The sequence below is a fragment of the Thunnus maccoyii genome, chromosome 1 (genome assembly GCF_910596095.1).
Source record: "Thunnus maccoyii chromosome 1, fThuMac1.1, whole genome shotgun sequence".
NCBI classification, from domain to species: Eukaryota; Metazoa; Chordata; class Actinopteri; order Scombriformes; family Scombridae; genus Thunnus; species Thunnus maccoyii.
In genome coordinates this window covers 21020168-21034586 of record NC_056533.1, presented here as the reverse complement: position 1 = coordinate 21034586, position 14419 = coordinate 21020168, and the positions used below count along the sequence as shown (strand labels likewise).

Here is a 14419-nt window from a genome sequence, read left to right as displayed (position 1 = left end):
TACAAGCCCAAAGTTCCAATTGGCCATCCTGAAATGCTTCAATTTGATTCACAGTGTAGGTTATTTCCCTGACATCTGGAATCATGGTGTCATCACACCAATTTTCAGAACCAGAGATAAATTTGACCCGAATGATTGCTGAGGCATCTGAGTGAACAGTAATCTGGGGAAGGTTCTCTGTAGCATTAAAAATTCAAGACTCATAAACTTCATTACCAAATATGATGTCTTGGGCAAATGTCCAATTGGATTTGTTTCATAGATTTCAAAAAGACATTTGATTCTATTTGGCACAATGGTCTATTTTACAAAGTTATTGAATCTGATGTAGGGGGTAAAACGTGACATAATTAAATCAATGTACACAAACAATAAGTGTGGTATAAAAATTGGCAACAGAAGGACAACATTTTTCTCTCAGAAGCATGGAGTGAGACAGGGCCGCTCTATGAGTCCATCTCTATTCAACATCTATATTAATGAATTGGCCACCGTCCTAGAGAAATCAACAGCACCTGGTCTTACTCTATGCAACTCAGAGATCAAATTCCTGCTCCACGCAGATGACCTGGTTCTGCTGTCTCCCACAAAACAGGGGTTACAGCAGAACCTGGACATGCTAGAGGAGTACTGCCAGACCTGGGCCCCGGCAGTAAACATGAAAAAGACAAAGATTTTTCAAAAAAGATCCAGATGTCAGGGAAATACATATAGCTTCACATTAGGAACACACAAATTAGACAACTGTACACATTATAATTATTTAGGATTGAAAATAAGTTCCACAGGAAGTTTTAACCCAGCAGTAAATGAACTGAGAGAGAAAGCACGCAGGGCAGTCTATACATTAAAACATCAAATTTATATTAAAATTCCAATTTGAATCTCGCTCAAATCATTCAAATCTGTCATAGAACCAATTCCCCTCTATGGTAGTGAGGTGAAGGGTCCTCTTTCTCACCAGAATTAGGCCAAATTGGGCAAACACCCAGTTGAAATTATGCATTTAGAGTAAAAAAAAAAAGCCCACTAACAATGCCTGCAGAGCTGAATTACGCCAGTTCCCATCATACATCAAAATTCAAAGAAGAGCAATCAAATGTGGGCTTTATCTAAAAAACAGTGATCCCCACTCCTATCACTACAAAGCCCTGCAATGCCAAGAGCTGAGCAAAGAAAAGAGCCCTTAGTTCACTTTCTAACCCTGATCTGCCTCAGGACCAGTCTGAGAACAAATCAATTAGTGTCAACCAAATTATAACACACCAGAAACAAATCTACATCACCAATTGGAACACAAACAAAAGCACAAGGCAAAATGCAGTGCTATCTGGCCTTAAGAAGTACAGTGTGGCAGATTACCTGACCACAGTGACTGACAACAACAAAGAACTTTGACAAAATACAGACTCAGTGAGCACAGCCTGGCCATCGAGACAGGCCGATGCAAAAAATCATGCCTCCCCAAAGAGGAATTGTTCTGCTAGCTGTTCAAGGAAGACAAAGTCGAGACAGAGTTGCACTTTCTAACAGAATGCACAAAACTCCAATCGGTTCGAAGAAAATATTTCCCCAAATTCAAATACAAACATCCTGAATTTGACCACATAACCAACATAAACAAAATACCAATTCTGTTGGGAGAGCACATAGAGAGCTGCAGTCTCTCTCTGAGTTCTCTATGAGAATTCAGGCCGGCAAAAACAACCTATAGTTACATTTACTATGTATATAAGTACAGAAAAATATTACCATTTTTTCAGGCACACTGTCTTAATAGTCACACTGGCTTATACGCTACCTGAGTGAGAGAGAGAGATATGAGATTTATGAGAGATAAACAAATCCTGATGTATGGTGACAAACAGACAGTTGTGGTTCTTATTAGTTATTTCAGTGTAAATACACAATGACACATTAAGGCGAATGCAAAGTCAGGTTTGACCTATGTGTGTCAAACAGTTGACAGAAGATATTACTCTACTACTTAATGGGGCTTTAGGTAGCCTGACTCACATTACAAGTTTACCCTGCAAAACAAAAGGTAACTGTTTCATGAATAAAATTGTTTTAACTAAAGTGACCTTATTTTCAACAGATGACTTCATTAAAGGTTACTTCCTTTTTTCTCTCACTTAAGTCTGACTATTTAACGTAATGGAAGTACAAGTCAAATTTGGGTCCTTTTGCCGCAACATTTGCAAATCTGTGATATGGGTCAATGTTTCCATTATTGCATGAGCAATTGTATTGTTACGGTGTAATCTGAAGTTACCACAATAAAGCTTTCCTGTTCCCCTCATCTGTTTGTGGAGCTTTAAGCCCCCTGAAGTCTAACTGCTTTGCAGTTAACAACATCCATCCCTCAATACTGCTGTGACAATTGAGTTGCAGAGCAGCAAAGACAAATCACTCGTCACCCATCTAAGGTCTGTATGTGTCCATCTGGAAAAGACATTGGAACAAACAGGTTATAGGGGCAGCTGGAGGCTCCCTCTCTCTTGAAATGCCTCCCAGACCTGGTGGTGTCTGTGACAGGCCCTCTCCTGGTGAGCTAGCCTCCATGATGAATGACCACCTTTCCAGTCTTTATCGCCCCACTAAATCATGCGCTTACCATGCTTTTATGACCAATTTTTGCTGCTTTGTTTGACTTTCCCCCCATTTTTTGAATGAAACTCCAAAAGGCAGTGGTTTCATTTTTGTATTGCACATCATATTAATCTTTGAGGGTTTATCATTGCATTGTTATTCAGGTGGAAATTTGGGATCTAGCCATATTAATCAAATTCACTGAGACAAATGTGTCAGACCTTGTTTGGACTGGAGAAACGTTCCACAGAAAATGCTCTTATCTAAAAACTATTTCCAGAATATTTCATTTCATTTATTTAGTTTATTGTAACCTGCATCTGTTATGCAGCACTCTTTTACCCACTGAGTAATAACTTGAGAAGCAGGTAGGGATGTGTCTATTGTAATTCTGGAAAAGAAATAAATTATTTATGTGAGTGAGGGTCACACTTGGAGCTTGGTCAGAGAGATTGACAGGCAGACAGTAGTGTCAGGGCAGGGGAGACGGCCTGAGAAGAGACAGCTTTTTTTTCTCCTTTGGTATAATAAATTACTAGACTATGGAGTTTGTAGTCTTTATGTGCACCTGCTTCTTTCTTTTACTTATTTGTGTCCGATTGAGCACATTTAAGCAATGTAATAAATTGATTACACATGTAGTGTATGTGTTGGTGAAAAATCAATTTTGATTAGAGAATGTTTTCAGATACTGAGCTTGAATGAAGCAGCAGTCTGTCATGAATCCATGACATATGGTGTAACTGAACTGTTCATGTAGATGTGTGATGAAAAACAAATACCACTGAAACATCGATCAGGAAAAATCACTAAGCAGGTGATATTTTATTTTTACTAAAGCAAAATGAAAATGTATCATGTTATTTTGGCTTTTACTCGTGCTGGTGTAATCATTCTTATTTTCCAGTCTTAGTAATAAGCCTTATATGCCTTTCTGCAACTCATACAAAAATTATTCAAAAAATGTTTTAATATATTTTTGGGGAGGCTTCTTTTGCCTTTATTTGATAGCATACAGTACAATAGTGGTAGTAAATGAAGGGAAGAATGACATGCATCCCTAGTCAGACTTGAACTGGGGACATTGATGAGTACATGGTCAGTGTCCTAAACCCTTCGGCTGTCAAGACATCTCTGCATTGACATTTTAAAGTAGGATGAATATGATGAATAATTTTAAGTAAACTCATTAAAATTTATTAGGTATAAATTGCAGAATTACTGAAGATTAATCAGAGTTTCAGCATAGGTGTCACAGTGTATAATAATTTTCATTGTGATAAAGATTGTTGTCATTTGTATTGTCCTATAGAAAACACCTATTGCTCATGCAATACTAAATGTATAAAAGACACAACAAGTTTGTATCGTTCTGCAAGTCATCATTTGTGTGACCACATCAAATAAATGAATGGCAGGTTTCTGGAGAGTTTTTACCCAAATAGGGTTCCTTTTTGGGAAGTATGCTTATAAGTTTTCTTGAGTACAAAGACACAATAATGCCATTTTTATTATGTTTCATGTCATCAAATAATAGTGCCAAAAGAAAATATGTGTTTATTTAAATTAAGTAGCTGTATGGATGCTGACAATTTTTGATTATGGAGTATAAGTAGTAAAGCATTAATACGAGTTTTCAAACAAATAAATATCAGACAGCTATTAAAAATGTTTTATAACTACCTTGATGCAGTGCTGTAGTCAGCTTTGGGTCATACACATTATACATGTATTACAGTGAAGTTTGGGCAGATATGGTGTACTCTGTCTCCCCTTAGTGGACAAACAAAATCCTGGCTGGATGATGTTCATCTGTATGTCAGCTTTCCTCCTCTACAGGGATTCAAATAATACAGATGGACAAAATTAAATTTAGTATTTTTTGTTGTTAATTCTTAATATTACATCCAATCAAAACTATGGGAATGTGGGAATTAAAATGTATAAGAATTGTTTTCACTTGTCAGTTCATAGTTATATGGTTGATGGTATAAAACATCTTTTTTGTTATTGTTGTTTTTAAGGTCACTTGTTTATAGATTCACAATCAGGACAATCAATATTCATGGGTCATTTTTAACCCTTCTCTGACTGAATCTGACAGAGCAGAGAAGCCTATTCTGCAGTCTTCTTATGACTTTCAGATTTTCATGATCTATCAATCACCTAAACAAAGCTTGAGTGTGCGAGCTACTGCCAGGGGAGGTCTGACCTGCGGCCTAGCGTGACATTCAAGGAAGGAGTGCTACTCACCCAGGAAATCCCATTACACCAAAGTATGATGGATATCAGTACTGGGAAAGCTCATATGTGGTCTGACATATAATTTGTTATAATTTGTAAAAAATGGTATGACCACGTTCACCTTTATCCCTGTCTTTCACTTTTTCAAAACTGTCCCTATACACACGTCACCTCATACGCCTAAGATCTAAAACACTCTGTTCATCTGCCCTGTATTTGTATGTGAGATCATATAGACTGCAGAGATGGTGAGTTGGATATTTTAATGAAACAATGTTAAACATTTGATTTCACAGCATATATTTTACCATGTAATATCTTTTCTTTCTAAGCCTAGCCATATTTTTTATGGATGCCATGGAATGTACTCTCTTTACCACAGAGCTGATGAATACAAAGTAAGTTTTCAATGGATAATCAATAACTGCCCAGTGATGAGTTATCTATCTTTACTGAGAGACTTTTCTCAGACAACAGTGTGTAGCATAATAGCATTTACAATAAGAATGAAGTAACTTACACAGACATCTTTGCTAAACCATGTAATGACATTTCTGAAGTTGAAGTAGGACTCTAGTGCTGATCAATTACAGCAGACAGCTGGTGGCACACTCACTATGGTCAAAGAATAAAGCAATTAAGCCCGTCTCCATCATGAAACAACATGCTCATGCTCTTTATCAATACCATGGAGACAAGAATAGACATAGTGTATGCAAACATCACCAGTGCCCCCTGCAATGAGGCTTGTTATTGATCAATATCACTTACCACAAAACTAAAAGCAAAGGTTAATCAAGCACTGTGCCTTATCAAAAAGTCCCCCACTCTCCCACTCTGTTGTTTGTGCTATATCACTCTTCTGTGCCATATTGATTATCCAAGGGAACAGAAAACCATATAAGTTTTCAGCTAAAATTTGATAAGACATCCCAACATGCAACCTTTGGACTTGTCTTTACTTCTGTTGATGAGATTTATCTTCCTAATAAATGTAAGTAATCATGAAGATATTGTGACATGTTAAGAGGCACAAGTCTTTCTCACTGTTATCTCCTTTTGGTCCTCACAGTGAGTCTTGTTTACTTGTCTCTGAACTCTCCCCTACTTTACCGATAAGAAACAAGCAAACAGACAGCGGGCCAAATTTCAGCACATAGAAGTCACTGAAGCAGACTATTGTGGAGCTGCTTTTCAAACTACCACAAGAATGTTAGAGGTGACATTTTAGAGAAGATAAACACCCAGAGAGCCGATCAAGAAGACAAAAAAAAAACCGAAGGAGCAACAACTTTGGAGAAGGAAAGGGATTGGGCCTATACTCGGGAGAGCTGACATGAAGAGGAAAAGATCTGGATGAATCATCTGGAAGTTACAGTAAATATATTTTGTGGAGTTTTGCAAATCAACCAATCTAAAAAAAATCTGCTAACTGTACAGCTACATCAGGATCATGAAGCTTACTGGGACTATCTTTAAACTAGAATACACTCAATGCAGCACGGACACTGAAGTCTTAGCCAACATGATGGTGATACCAGTGCAAACAAATACAACAGGTATGACTGAAAACACTTTCACTTAAATCACTCTCTACAAACAAAGGCATCAGCTGTCACTCTACAAGATGCTGAAATTGGAGCGGTGATTATTATTAGAAAGAGAACAAAGATAGAAATGCAGTGATCTAATGTTTTATTATTTCCTCAAGGAATAATTTGATCTAAAAATATATATATATATATCCACCTGCGGCCCATCACAATTACCCAAGTCCGAGGTCTTCAAATGATCAACAGAGAGAAAAATACTTTACAATGATATAAAACCTAGAAAAGTAGCAAATCATTACAATTGAGAGGCTTGAAACAGGTCATGCTTGGCATTCTTGCTTAAAATAATTTAAATGATTAATCAATTATCAAAATAGTTGCCAATATTTTTTTTGTGGTTTGACTAATCAATAAATCAGCTCTACATCAGTTTACATTTGGACTGATTTTCCCTTGAATTGTGTCCACATTATAATTAGTGCTCTGAGGTGAATCTGACCCTTTCCTTGCCACTTCATTGCTAAATGAGGAAGCTTTACCAACAGGCCGCTCTTCAAATCCAGATAACTGTGAGGCAAATGTATTCTAATCTCTTAATTCAATCTAACTGATCTTTGACCACAGAAAGTATTTTCCTTGTTAAATTGTAATCCCTAGCTGCTTCATCTCCCTAAACTAAGTATGCAATTTACATACATTATAGCCTGGGCTCTGTGCAGTAGGAACATCAGTGCAGGAACACTGCACCGGGAACATGTATTTGACGGTTAGCGCTTTTAAGAGAGACAATCCTGCAGCAATCAAACACTGGCAGGATGCAATTTAGAGCAAAACAGATGGAGACTGGATTTAAACAGAGCGCTCAGTGTAAAATTAGCCAGAGGAGAAGTGTGGATTTTGGCTTGCTGCTGCCCTCTAAATGGTTTAATTGAATGGGGAGTTTCCTCTTCCACTTGTGTAATAACTAGCAGTGCTCTTCGGAGGCCTGTGGCACTAGCATTCACATAGACCAATGATATCTCTACCTATAACCTTGTTTTTATTATCATCACCATTTCTAAGGGGCCATAAGTTGACAATGAACAGCTTGCTGCAAAGTTCTGTCCATATACAAGGTTATTTCTGTTCACTGAGGTGGAATAAGATTCATTACCTGCCTTGGTTGATGAAAGGGATCTTGAATGATGGTCTCTGTCAAGGTGGCTGTCTGCTCCTAACAAAGCTGATGTTCTTTCAGCTATGTGATCTGTCTGAGATGCTTGTGGGGCTTGTTAGATTAGCCTCAGAGATATTTATTTATTCATTAGCAACCAAATAAAAAGGGTTCATGTCTTAAAGGTCACACAGTATCTCGCTACCTTACAATGCTAATGTCTATCTATCACTTGTCTCATATTCAAACTTTTCCTCAGGCATTTTCACTGTATACTGTAGTTTATCAGATGTCTGGATTTTGCAGTGTCTGCTGTCTTAATTGACAGATTCGACAGTGTCAGCACCCACCTCGGCACTGCCACAGCCTGATGGAAGTAGGACTCTCTGTTCCATATGTGCCGACAGGGCTACAGGTAAACATTATGGTGCATCCAGCTGTGATGGCTGCAAGGGCTTCTTCAGAAGGAGCATTCGCAGCAACCACACTTACAACTGTAGGTGAGTTCCATCATAAATCGTCCTTAATACCACAGATCATGAATCAAATATGTTTTATTCATATGCATCTTAATATCCTTCAACATATTACATCAAACTCTTTGTGATGGACGGAAGCACTGACGATGATGTTGGGAATTTTCAAAAGGTCTTCACTTAAGTTAAAACGAGAAGTTATTCTGTGGTGTTAAGTTATCACCTATTGTAAGGTGAGACTTATCATCGAAGAAGCTTGAAGGTCATGGTCACTGGGACCAGTCCTGGCATGGAAACAATAACATATGTAATGACTGAAGACTCAAAATCAATTGTGAGATATAGCTGTAGCGCCTTTCCTTCCCTGTGTGAGCAGTTGATTGAGCTATTGACACAGTGTCCCAGAGTGTGTAATGAGTAGTCAGGTCCCTTCATGTAATACTGAAGAATAAAATATGATCAGTTCCTAAACCTCAGAATGTTCAACATATGTATGTAACTGTGTCTTCTTCTGACAAACATGTGTATGTCACAGCTGTTTTAAAAGGATTGACAGTATGTGCATTTGTCCTGAAATTGTATTCTGTGCAAATATGTCAGGTTCAACAGGCAATGCATTGTGGACAAAGATAAAAGGAACCAGTGTCGTTACTGCAGACTACGAAAGTGTTTCAAGGCTGGAATGAGAAAAGAAGGTCAGAAATATTTCTGTATTTTCAGACAGATATATATTTTCAAGCATATATACTATATATGTATGTGCACCTAGTATATCAGTGGTTTTATCTTCCATCGACTCCCACAGATAAGCAGGGAGAAAGGGATGAGATCAGAGGAGCCATGAATAGTCTCTTCGCATGAATAATTAACATGGAGGAGCATGAACAAATATTTGCTCCACAGCTTTCTGGAAAGATGTTGCTCACAACCCCCTGAAGTGAAGGCCAGGGCTACTAATTTAAATGTTTACTTCACTAATTTGTCTGGTTTGCATAACATGCTGTAGTATTGCATTCAAATTAAACCAGAAGTACAGCTGTGGTAGAAACACACAAATAAAGCATTAAACAAGACTCCTCAGGCAGCAAGTCTTCTTACACTTGACCTCTGCCCGTGCTCCCTGTAACTGTTTACTCCAAATCCTGACTTAACTGATGTTCCACAGAAGATTAATTTGTGACATTGTCATGCAGGACCATGTAAGTAAAGCACAGAGGGACCCTCCTCTAGTTTGATTAATATGCTCCTGATTGGTTGGTGAGAGGACAGCTCTGATGACTGATGACTTGGATACTTGGTCTTGTTGTCTGACTTTGTGGAGCCATATTGGAATCAGTCTGAGGCCATCCAGATTGGTCTTTTTCTAATGACTTACATAGAGGAGTCATCATTATGTGATGACATCTCACTAAACATAATCTGCACCATCAAACATCCTTGCATCCACTCCCACTTTTTGTCAGTCCACATGGAAGAAGTTGTCGTCATCAGAATATCAACTCAAGATATATCATTTTAAGACATGTCTATGCAAGAGAATTTATTATTATCCTCTAAAACTTTGTTTCCATATACTACATACTTTAAATTCATGTTAAGTACAGAGCAATGGAAAGCTGGTTTTCCTGCCCTCTTCTCTTTCTTTTTTTCACTGCTACTCTTTTCTAATCAGGAGGCAACTTTGATTAGATGACTAAATGAAAAAGGAAGATGGGAGACAAGACAGATGAGATGAAGAGAATAAAAAAGTCGCAGATTCTTCCCATCAGCAGAGTAGATAAAAAAAATTTCCAGTCACTTTTTTCTTACTGTTTGGTCACAGAACAGTACTTCTGCACCCAATATACAACATAAAATGTAAGTTTAGGTATCTTTTTGTTTTTAACAAAACAGATAAGTGAAAGATGTACTTCAACTCCCCAATTATTTCACATTAAAGACTGTTACATGTAATTGCACCATACTACTTTACATCCTGAAATTGATACACTTGAGCCTCCAAACAGAAGGAGACTTCAGGAGACCCCTGAAAAAAACTGAATTTTCTCTAATTTCTGCCACATTTGCAAAGCAGGCACATTTTGGCATGGCAAATGTTGGCATCAGCAACCTCTGTGTAAAAAGAGGATAGAAAGACCTTGTGGAAGCAAAGAGTGGGTTGTTTCTTTCAGAACATGTTTGCAGCTGAGGTGCAAAAAAGTGGAGTGCAGGAGTGAAGTCTGAAGTAGCCAAGAAACGTCTCTGATGGTTCTTTCCTCTCTTTAATCCACAGCTGTTCAGAATGAGAGAGACTGCATCAGCAGCCACAGAGCCAAGGGACAGACAGTGGGCACTCTGTCCATCAATGTGCTGCTGCAAGCAGAGGCCAGTGTGCACCAGGTATCCTGCCATTGCATAATAACTCAGATACAAAGTCTTGTGACTCAAATAAACATATTCATACAGGCCAGTCAAGAGATCCCCCCCTCTATTTCTGGAAGACCAGAGATGGAGATGCAGGTTATATTTTAGACAGGTAGCCATTAAATTCTGTGGATGTTCTAGCTGTAGGCTGGATTCAGTTACTCCTTAAAAATGACAAAATTGCCAAGGGACCCCATCTAATCATAGCCAATTTAATTGCATGCACCACTCGGTCTGAGATTGTGTGCCGATGGTCAATTACCTTCAAATGCATAATAACAACCAGATATACCATTTTGAATGTGAAAGGAATACATAGAAATAAATTATATGATTGACAAGTGTGCTATGACTGTACATCGTGTTTCTATATATTCCACACAAAACCTCCTCTACCTGTCTTATCTTGCCTTAACCATCACAGCTCTCTGAGTGCCAATACACCCAGTAGCCTCATCACCTTCCTCGTCCCCCCATTTATCTCCCTTCCCACATATACACTCACACACCTTCTCTAAAGCTCATTCCCACATTGCAGTATCACCTGAGCCCACTGTGAACTCACATTATGCTTTGCTGCTCTCAGTTTCCAGTGGTGGTCTTACCAAGGAGTCTCGACATCAGCACCAAGAAGACGGCCTGTGTTGAAGATGTGTTTGAGTCCATGAAGCAGCAACTCCTCCTGCTGGTAGAATGGGCAAAACACATCCCTGAGTTTTGTAGTCTCCCAATAGATGACAGGGTACGAAGGGGGCTGAATACCTAAAGCTCTGCTTATACAGACAGCATACATACAGTATGCTTGTTCATGTAGAATAAAGTAACAGCAGCTGCCTTTTTGCTTTGTTTCACTGTGTTTACATTCCTCAGTTCAGAGTGATGTTTTGGTTGATTTGCATTTTACAGCTTGTATATGAAATGAAGTTTGTGTATGTCTGTGTGCAGGTGGCCCTGTTAAGAACCCACTCTGCAGAACATCTTATTCTAGGGGCGGCGAGACGCTCCCTACCTTACAACAATCTCATCCTTTTAGGTAAAACCTCCCACTGGTTGTGTCCTTTTTTATTTTATAATTCAGTTATGTGTATTGGGAAACAATTACATATTAATTACTGCATGGATCAAATGTTTTAATATTTTGTAAATAAAGTGAATATAAAAATGTACAAATACAGGTAGCTTTAAACTTACAGAGTCAGAGTTCAAATATCTTTTATATGAATTGATATATTCATGTTTATTGAGCAGGTAACAACTTTGTGATCCCGCTGAGAGGTGCAGAGGTAGAGGTGTCCAGAGTGGCTTTCCGAATCCAAGAGGAGCTGGTTAAACCTCTTAGAGACCTGGACATCACAGACAAAGAGTTTGCTTGCCTCAGAGCCATTGTTTTCTTTGCCCCAGGTAAGTCTGAAAGAGGGCGACAGTGGATAGTATTTTCTTCTCTGCCACTTTCATCCGCTGCACCAGACAAAAGAATAACTTTTTTGGTGTTTTCTCTTGAATCCATTTATTTTCGTGGCCCTTTGCATCTGTAGTTTAGTCTGGACAGTCTAGTTTCAGTATATTTCAGGGAGACTTTCTAATAATATCAGGATGTGGTAAAGTCCTTGGCACCTCAGGCAGAGGTGGGTGCCTGCTGGAAGAAATGGTCCATTTACCTGCAGTAGGAGGAGAGGCAGGCTGGGGGACCAAAGGCCTGAGGACTGAGTTTCCAAATTGATTTAACTCTGCCCCAAAACTGTGCAAAGATACCATATATCACCATAACATAATCTTGGGATTTTCATAGAAAGATTAATCAAGCATCTTTTCAATCCTCCCCTTAAAAAGTTGTAGTATTATTACTATTGGATGCTGGATGTGAGGACAGTGTAGAATAGATCTGTAACAGGATTTCTAAATCTGTCAAGCTCATTACTAGAGTAGATAATCTGTCAAATATCATCTTTATGGTGGAAAAGGTGTCTTAAAGAGGCATGCTGGCAACTGCAAATGACTCTTTCAACTTGAGATGCTACCCTGATACATGTGTAAAATCTTGCCTTTCTTTCAGTCTTTGTCCATGTTGATAATTTTCTATGATTTCTATGATAAAAGCTCTATACTTAAGTAATTCATTTTCTTTACAGAGTGATCTCTTCTATTCAGTATACTGTATGTCTCACTATCTTTGTCTCACAGACTGTCCAGGACTGGCGAGTTCTCAGGTGGTTCGGCATCTGCGTTTTCAGGCCCATCTGTTGCTAGAAGAAGCAACCTGTGAGCAGCGGGGAAGGTTTGGGGAGCTGCTGCTGATCCTGCCTCCCCTGCAGAGTGTGGCTTGGCAGATGGTGGAGACTCTGCACTTAGCACAGCTGTTGGGGGAAGCCAAAATGGACAGCCTGCTGCTGGAGATGTTGCTGGGGGAGGAAGCCAAAGAAGGCCGGGGACTAACTCAAGACCAGCAAAATGAGCATAGAGCTTCACCAACCAACTTCACCTCAGTCACCTCTCATGTTTCCACAGGTGAGTACTCACACACCAATTTTCATAGACAGTTTTGAACATCCAAGTAGAAACCTATGGAACAGTGTTCATATGATCCTAAACAGCAATGACTTTTCACTGAGATGAAATTAATTTAGTGTTCAGTGGATCTCACCTGATACTTGTTTCCATGAATTTGCCTGATCTTATCTAAAGGGGATTTTCTTTTAAAATCTTGACTGTTTGATTTTTGTAATGAAGCATTATATATATTTTTTATCGGTAGATACTGAATCCTCATGTGCTAAATGCCAATGCTGATGTCCATCTGTCTCACACAGCTCTTCCAAGTGGCTTCCCTGCCGCCCACACAGACTGGCACTGAGCTGTACAGACATGATGATGCTGCCAATGGGCCCACGGCATACCAGTGGCACCTGTCCACACCAAGAAATACCACCCTTAGGAAGTAACAACATAACCAAAGAGTGGACGGATGTTATGCATTTGAGACAGCACTCAAACTAATATATACACACTCAGCCACACACATACTGCGCAGACATGCAATTATGCATGCACACACACAAGTACAGTTCCATTTTGCAATTAAAAAAACTTTTTTTTTTTTTTACTGTGACCCACAAGAGCAATTCTTTGAATTTTCTTCTTGTTATTCATTTGTGATGGGATTGAGATAAATAAAAAATGTATTGAGTTTGCAGGAACCCTTGCACCTGCAACATTCAACACATCACAAACTATAGGCCCATACAAAGGTTAACATTGCACTGAAATATAACAAAGCATAATGGAGTCCTGTCACATTTGCAGTATTTTTGACTGGTGCATAAAACTGAACTGCAAGCCCAACATTTATCAGCAGAGGGTGCTCAAAGCCAGCTGAGAAATTCATTCATTGATACCAGGTGAGGCAAGCTTTTCTTTGTAAGTAAGGACCTTCACAAATGTGTATTTGTGGTCAAAGATTTGTCACATTAATGTTAATGGAGAAATGGTTACATTCCAAATCACATGGGACTTCTCAATGCAAAGGCTCAATTTATCATATGTAGGATTTAAGTAATTAATCTAAGATTTCAGAAATGTTGGTTTATAGATAACCAAGTTTTATCAATCAACAATCAATCAACAATCCTTGATGAGCATTAATCCTGATGTGATGAGGGATGGTGTGGGGGGGTGGTAGCACAGAAGGTCACAGGGGCTGCAATGACTCATTGTTACTTGAAGGTAAAAGTGTGTTCCTCACGAGGAAAGCCTTTCTCTGTCTGGCTACTCTGCTTGTTTTCCTATCTAAATTACAGGATCCCTACAAAAATAGAGAAAGAAATCAATCCTTTAGTCTTGCCTGAAGCTGATGGCAACCGAATCCACAACAGTAGGTAAATTCTAAAAAATGTATTGCTTGTTGATTGATTGATTTTATATGACGATTTCATTTTAAAAACACCAGCTCTGCCAGGGCATTGAGTGCTTACATCAAAGGAAAAGTCAGGATAACACAATAA

The 14419-nt window shown here is 38.7% G+C and overlaps 1 protein-coding gene across 1 annotated transcript; it reads left to right on the top strand.

Moving 5' to 3' along the window:
* Positions 1 to 448: 448 nt before the first annotated feature.
* On the top strand, positions 449 to 13509 carry hnf4b (hepatic nuclear factor 4, beta). The gene is made up of 9 exons (XM_042410665.1): positions 449 to 652; positions 7864 to 8042; positions 8619 to 8713; positions 10291 to 10397; positions 11008 to 11163; positions 11367 to 11454; positions 11670 to 11822; positions 12603 to 12926; positions 13229 to 13509. The coding sequence occupies exons 1-9, from the start codon at positions 449 to 451 to the stop codon at positions 13270 to 13272; spliced, it is 1350 nt and encodes a 449-aa protein (XP_042266599.1). The 3' UTR covers positions 13273 to 13509.
* The last annotated feature ends 910 nt before the right edge of the window (positions 13510 to 14419 follow it).

Excerpts from the sequence above, each read along its gene's own strand:
- hnf4b (XM_042410665.1), top strand. The coding sequence starts at position 449 with ATGAGTCCATCTCTATTCAACATCTATATTAATGAATTGGCCACCGTC. Across the intron at positions 653-7,863 it reads GCCAGACCTGGGCCCCGGCA|TTGACAGATTCGACAGTGTC; the intron begins GTAAACATGAAA and ends CTGCTGTCTTAA. Across the intron at positions 11,164-11,366 it reads GTCTCCCAATAGATGACAGG|GTGGCCCTGTTAAGAACCCA; the intron begins GTACGAAGGGGG and ends GTCTGTGTGCAG.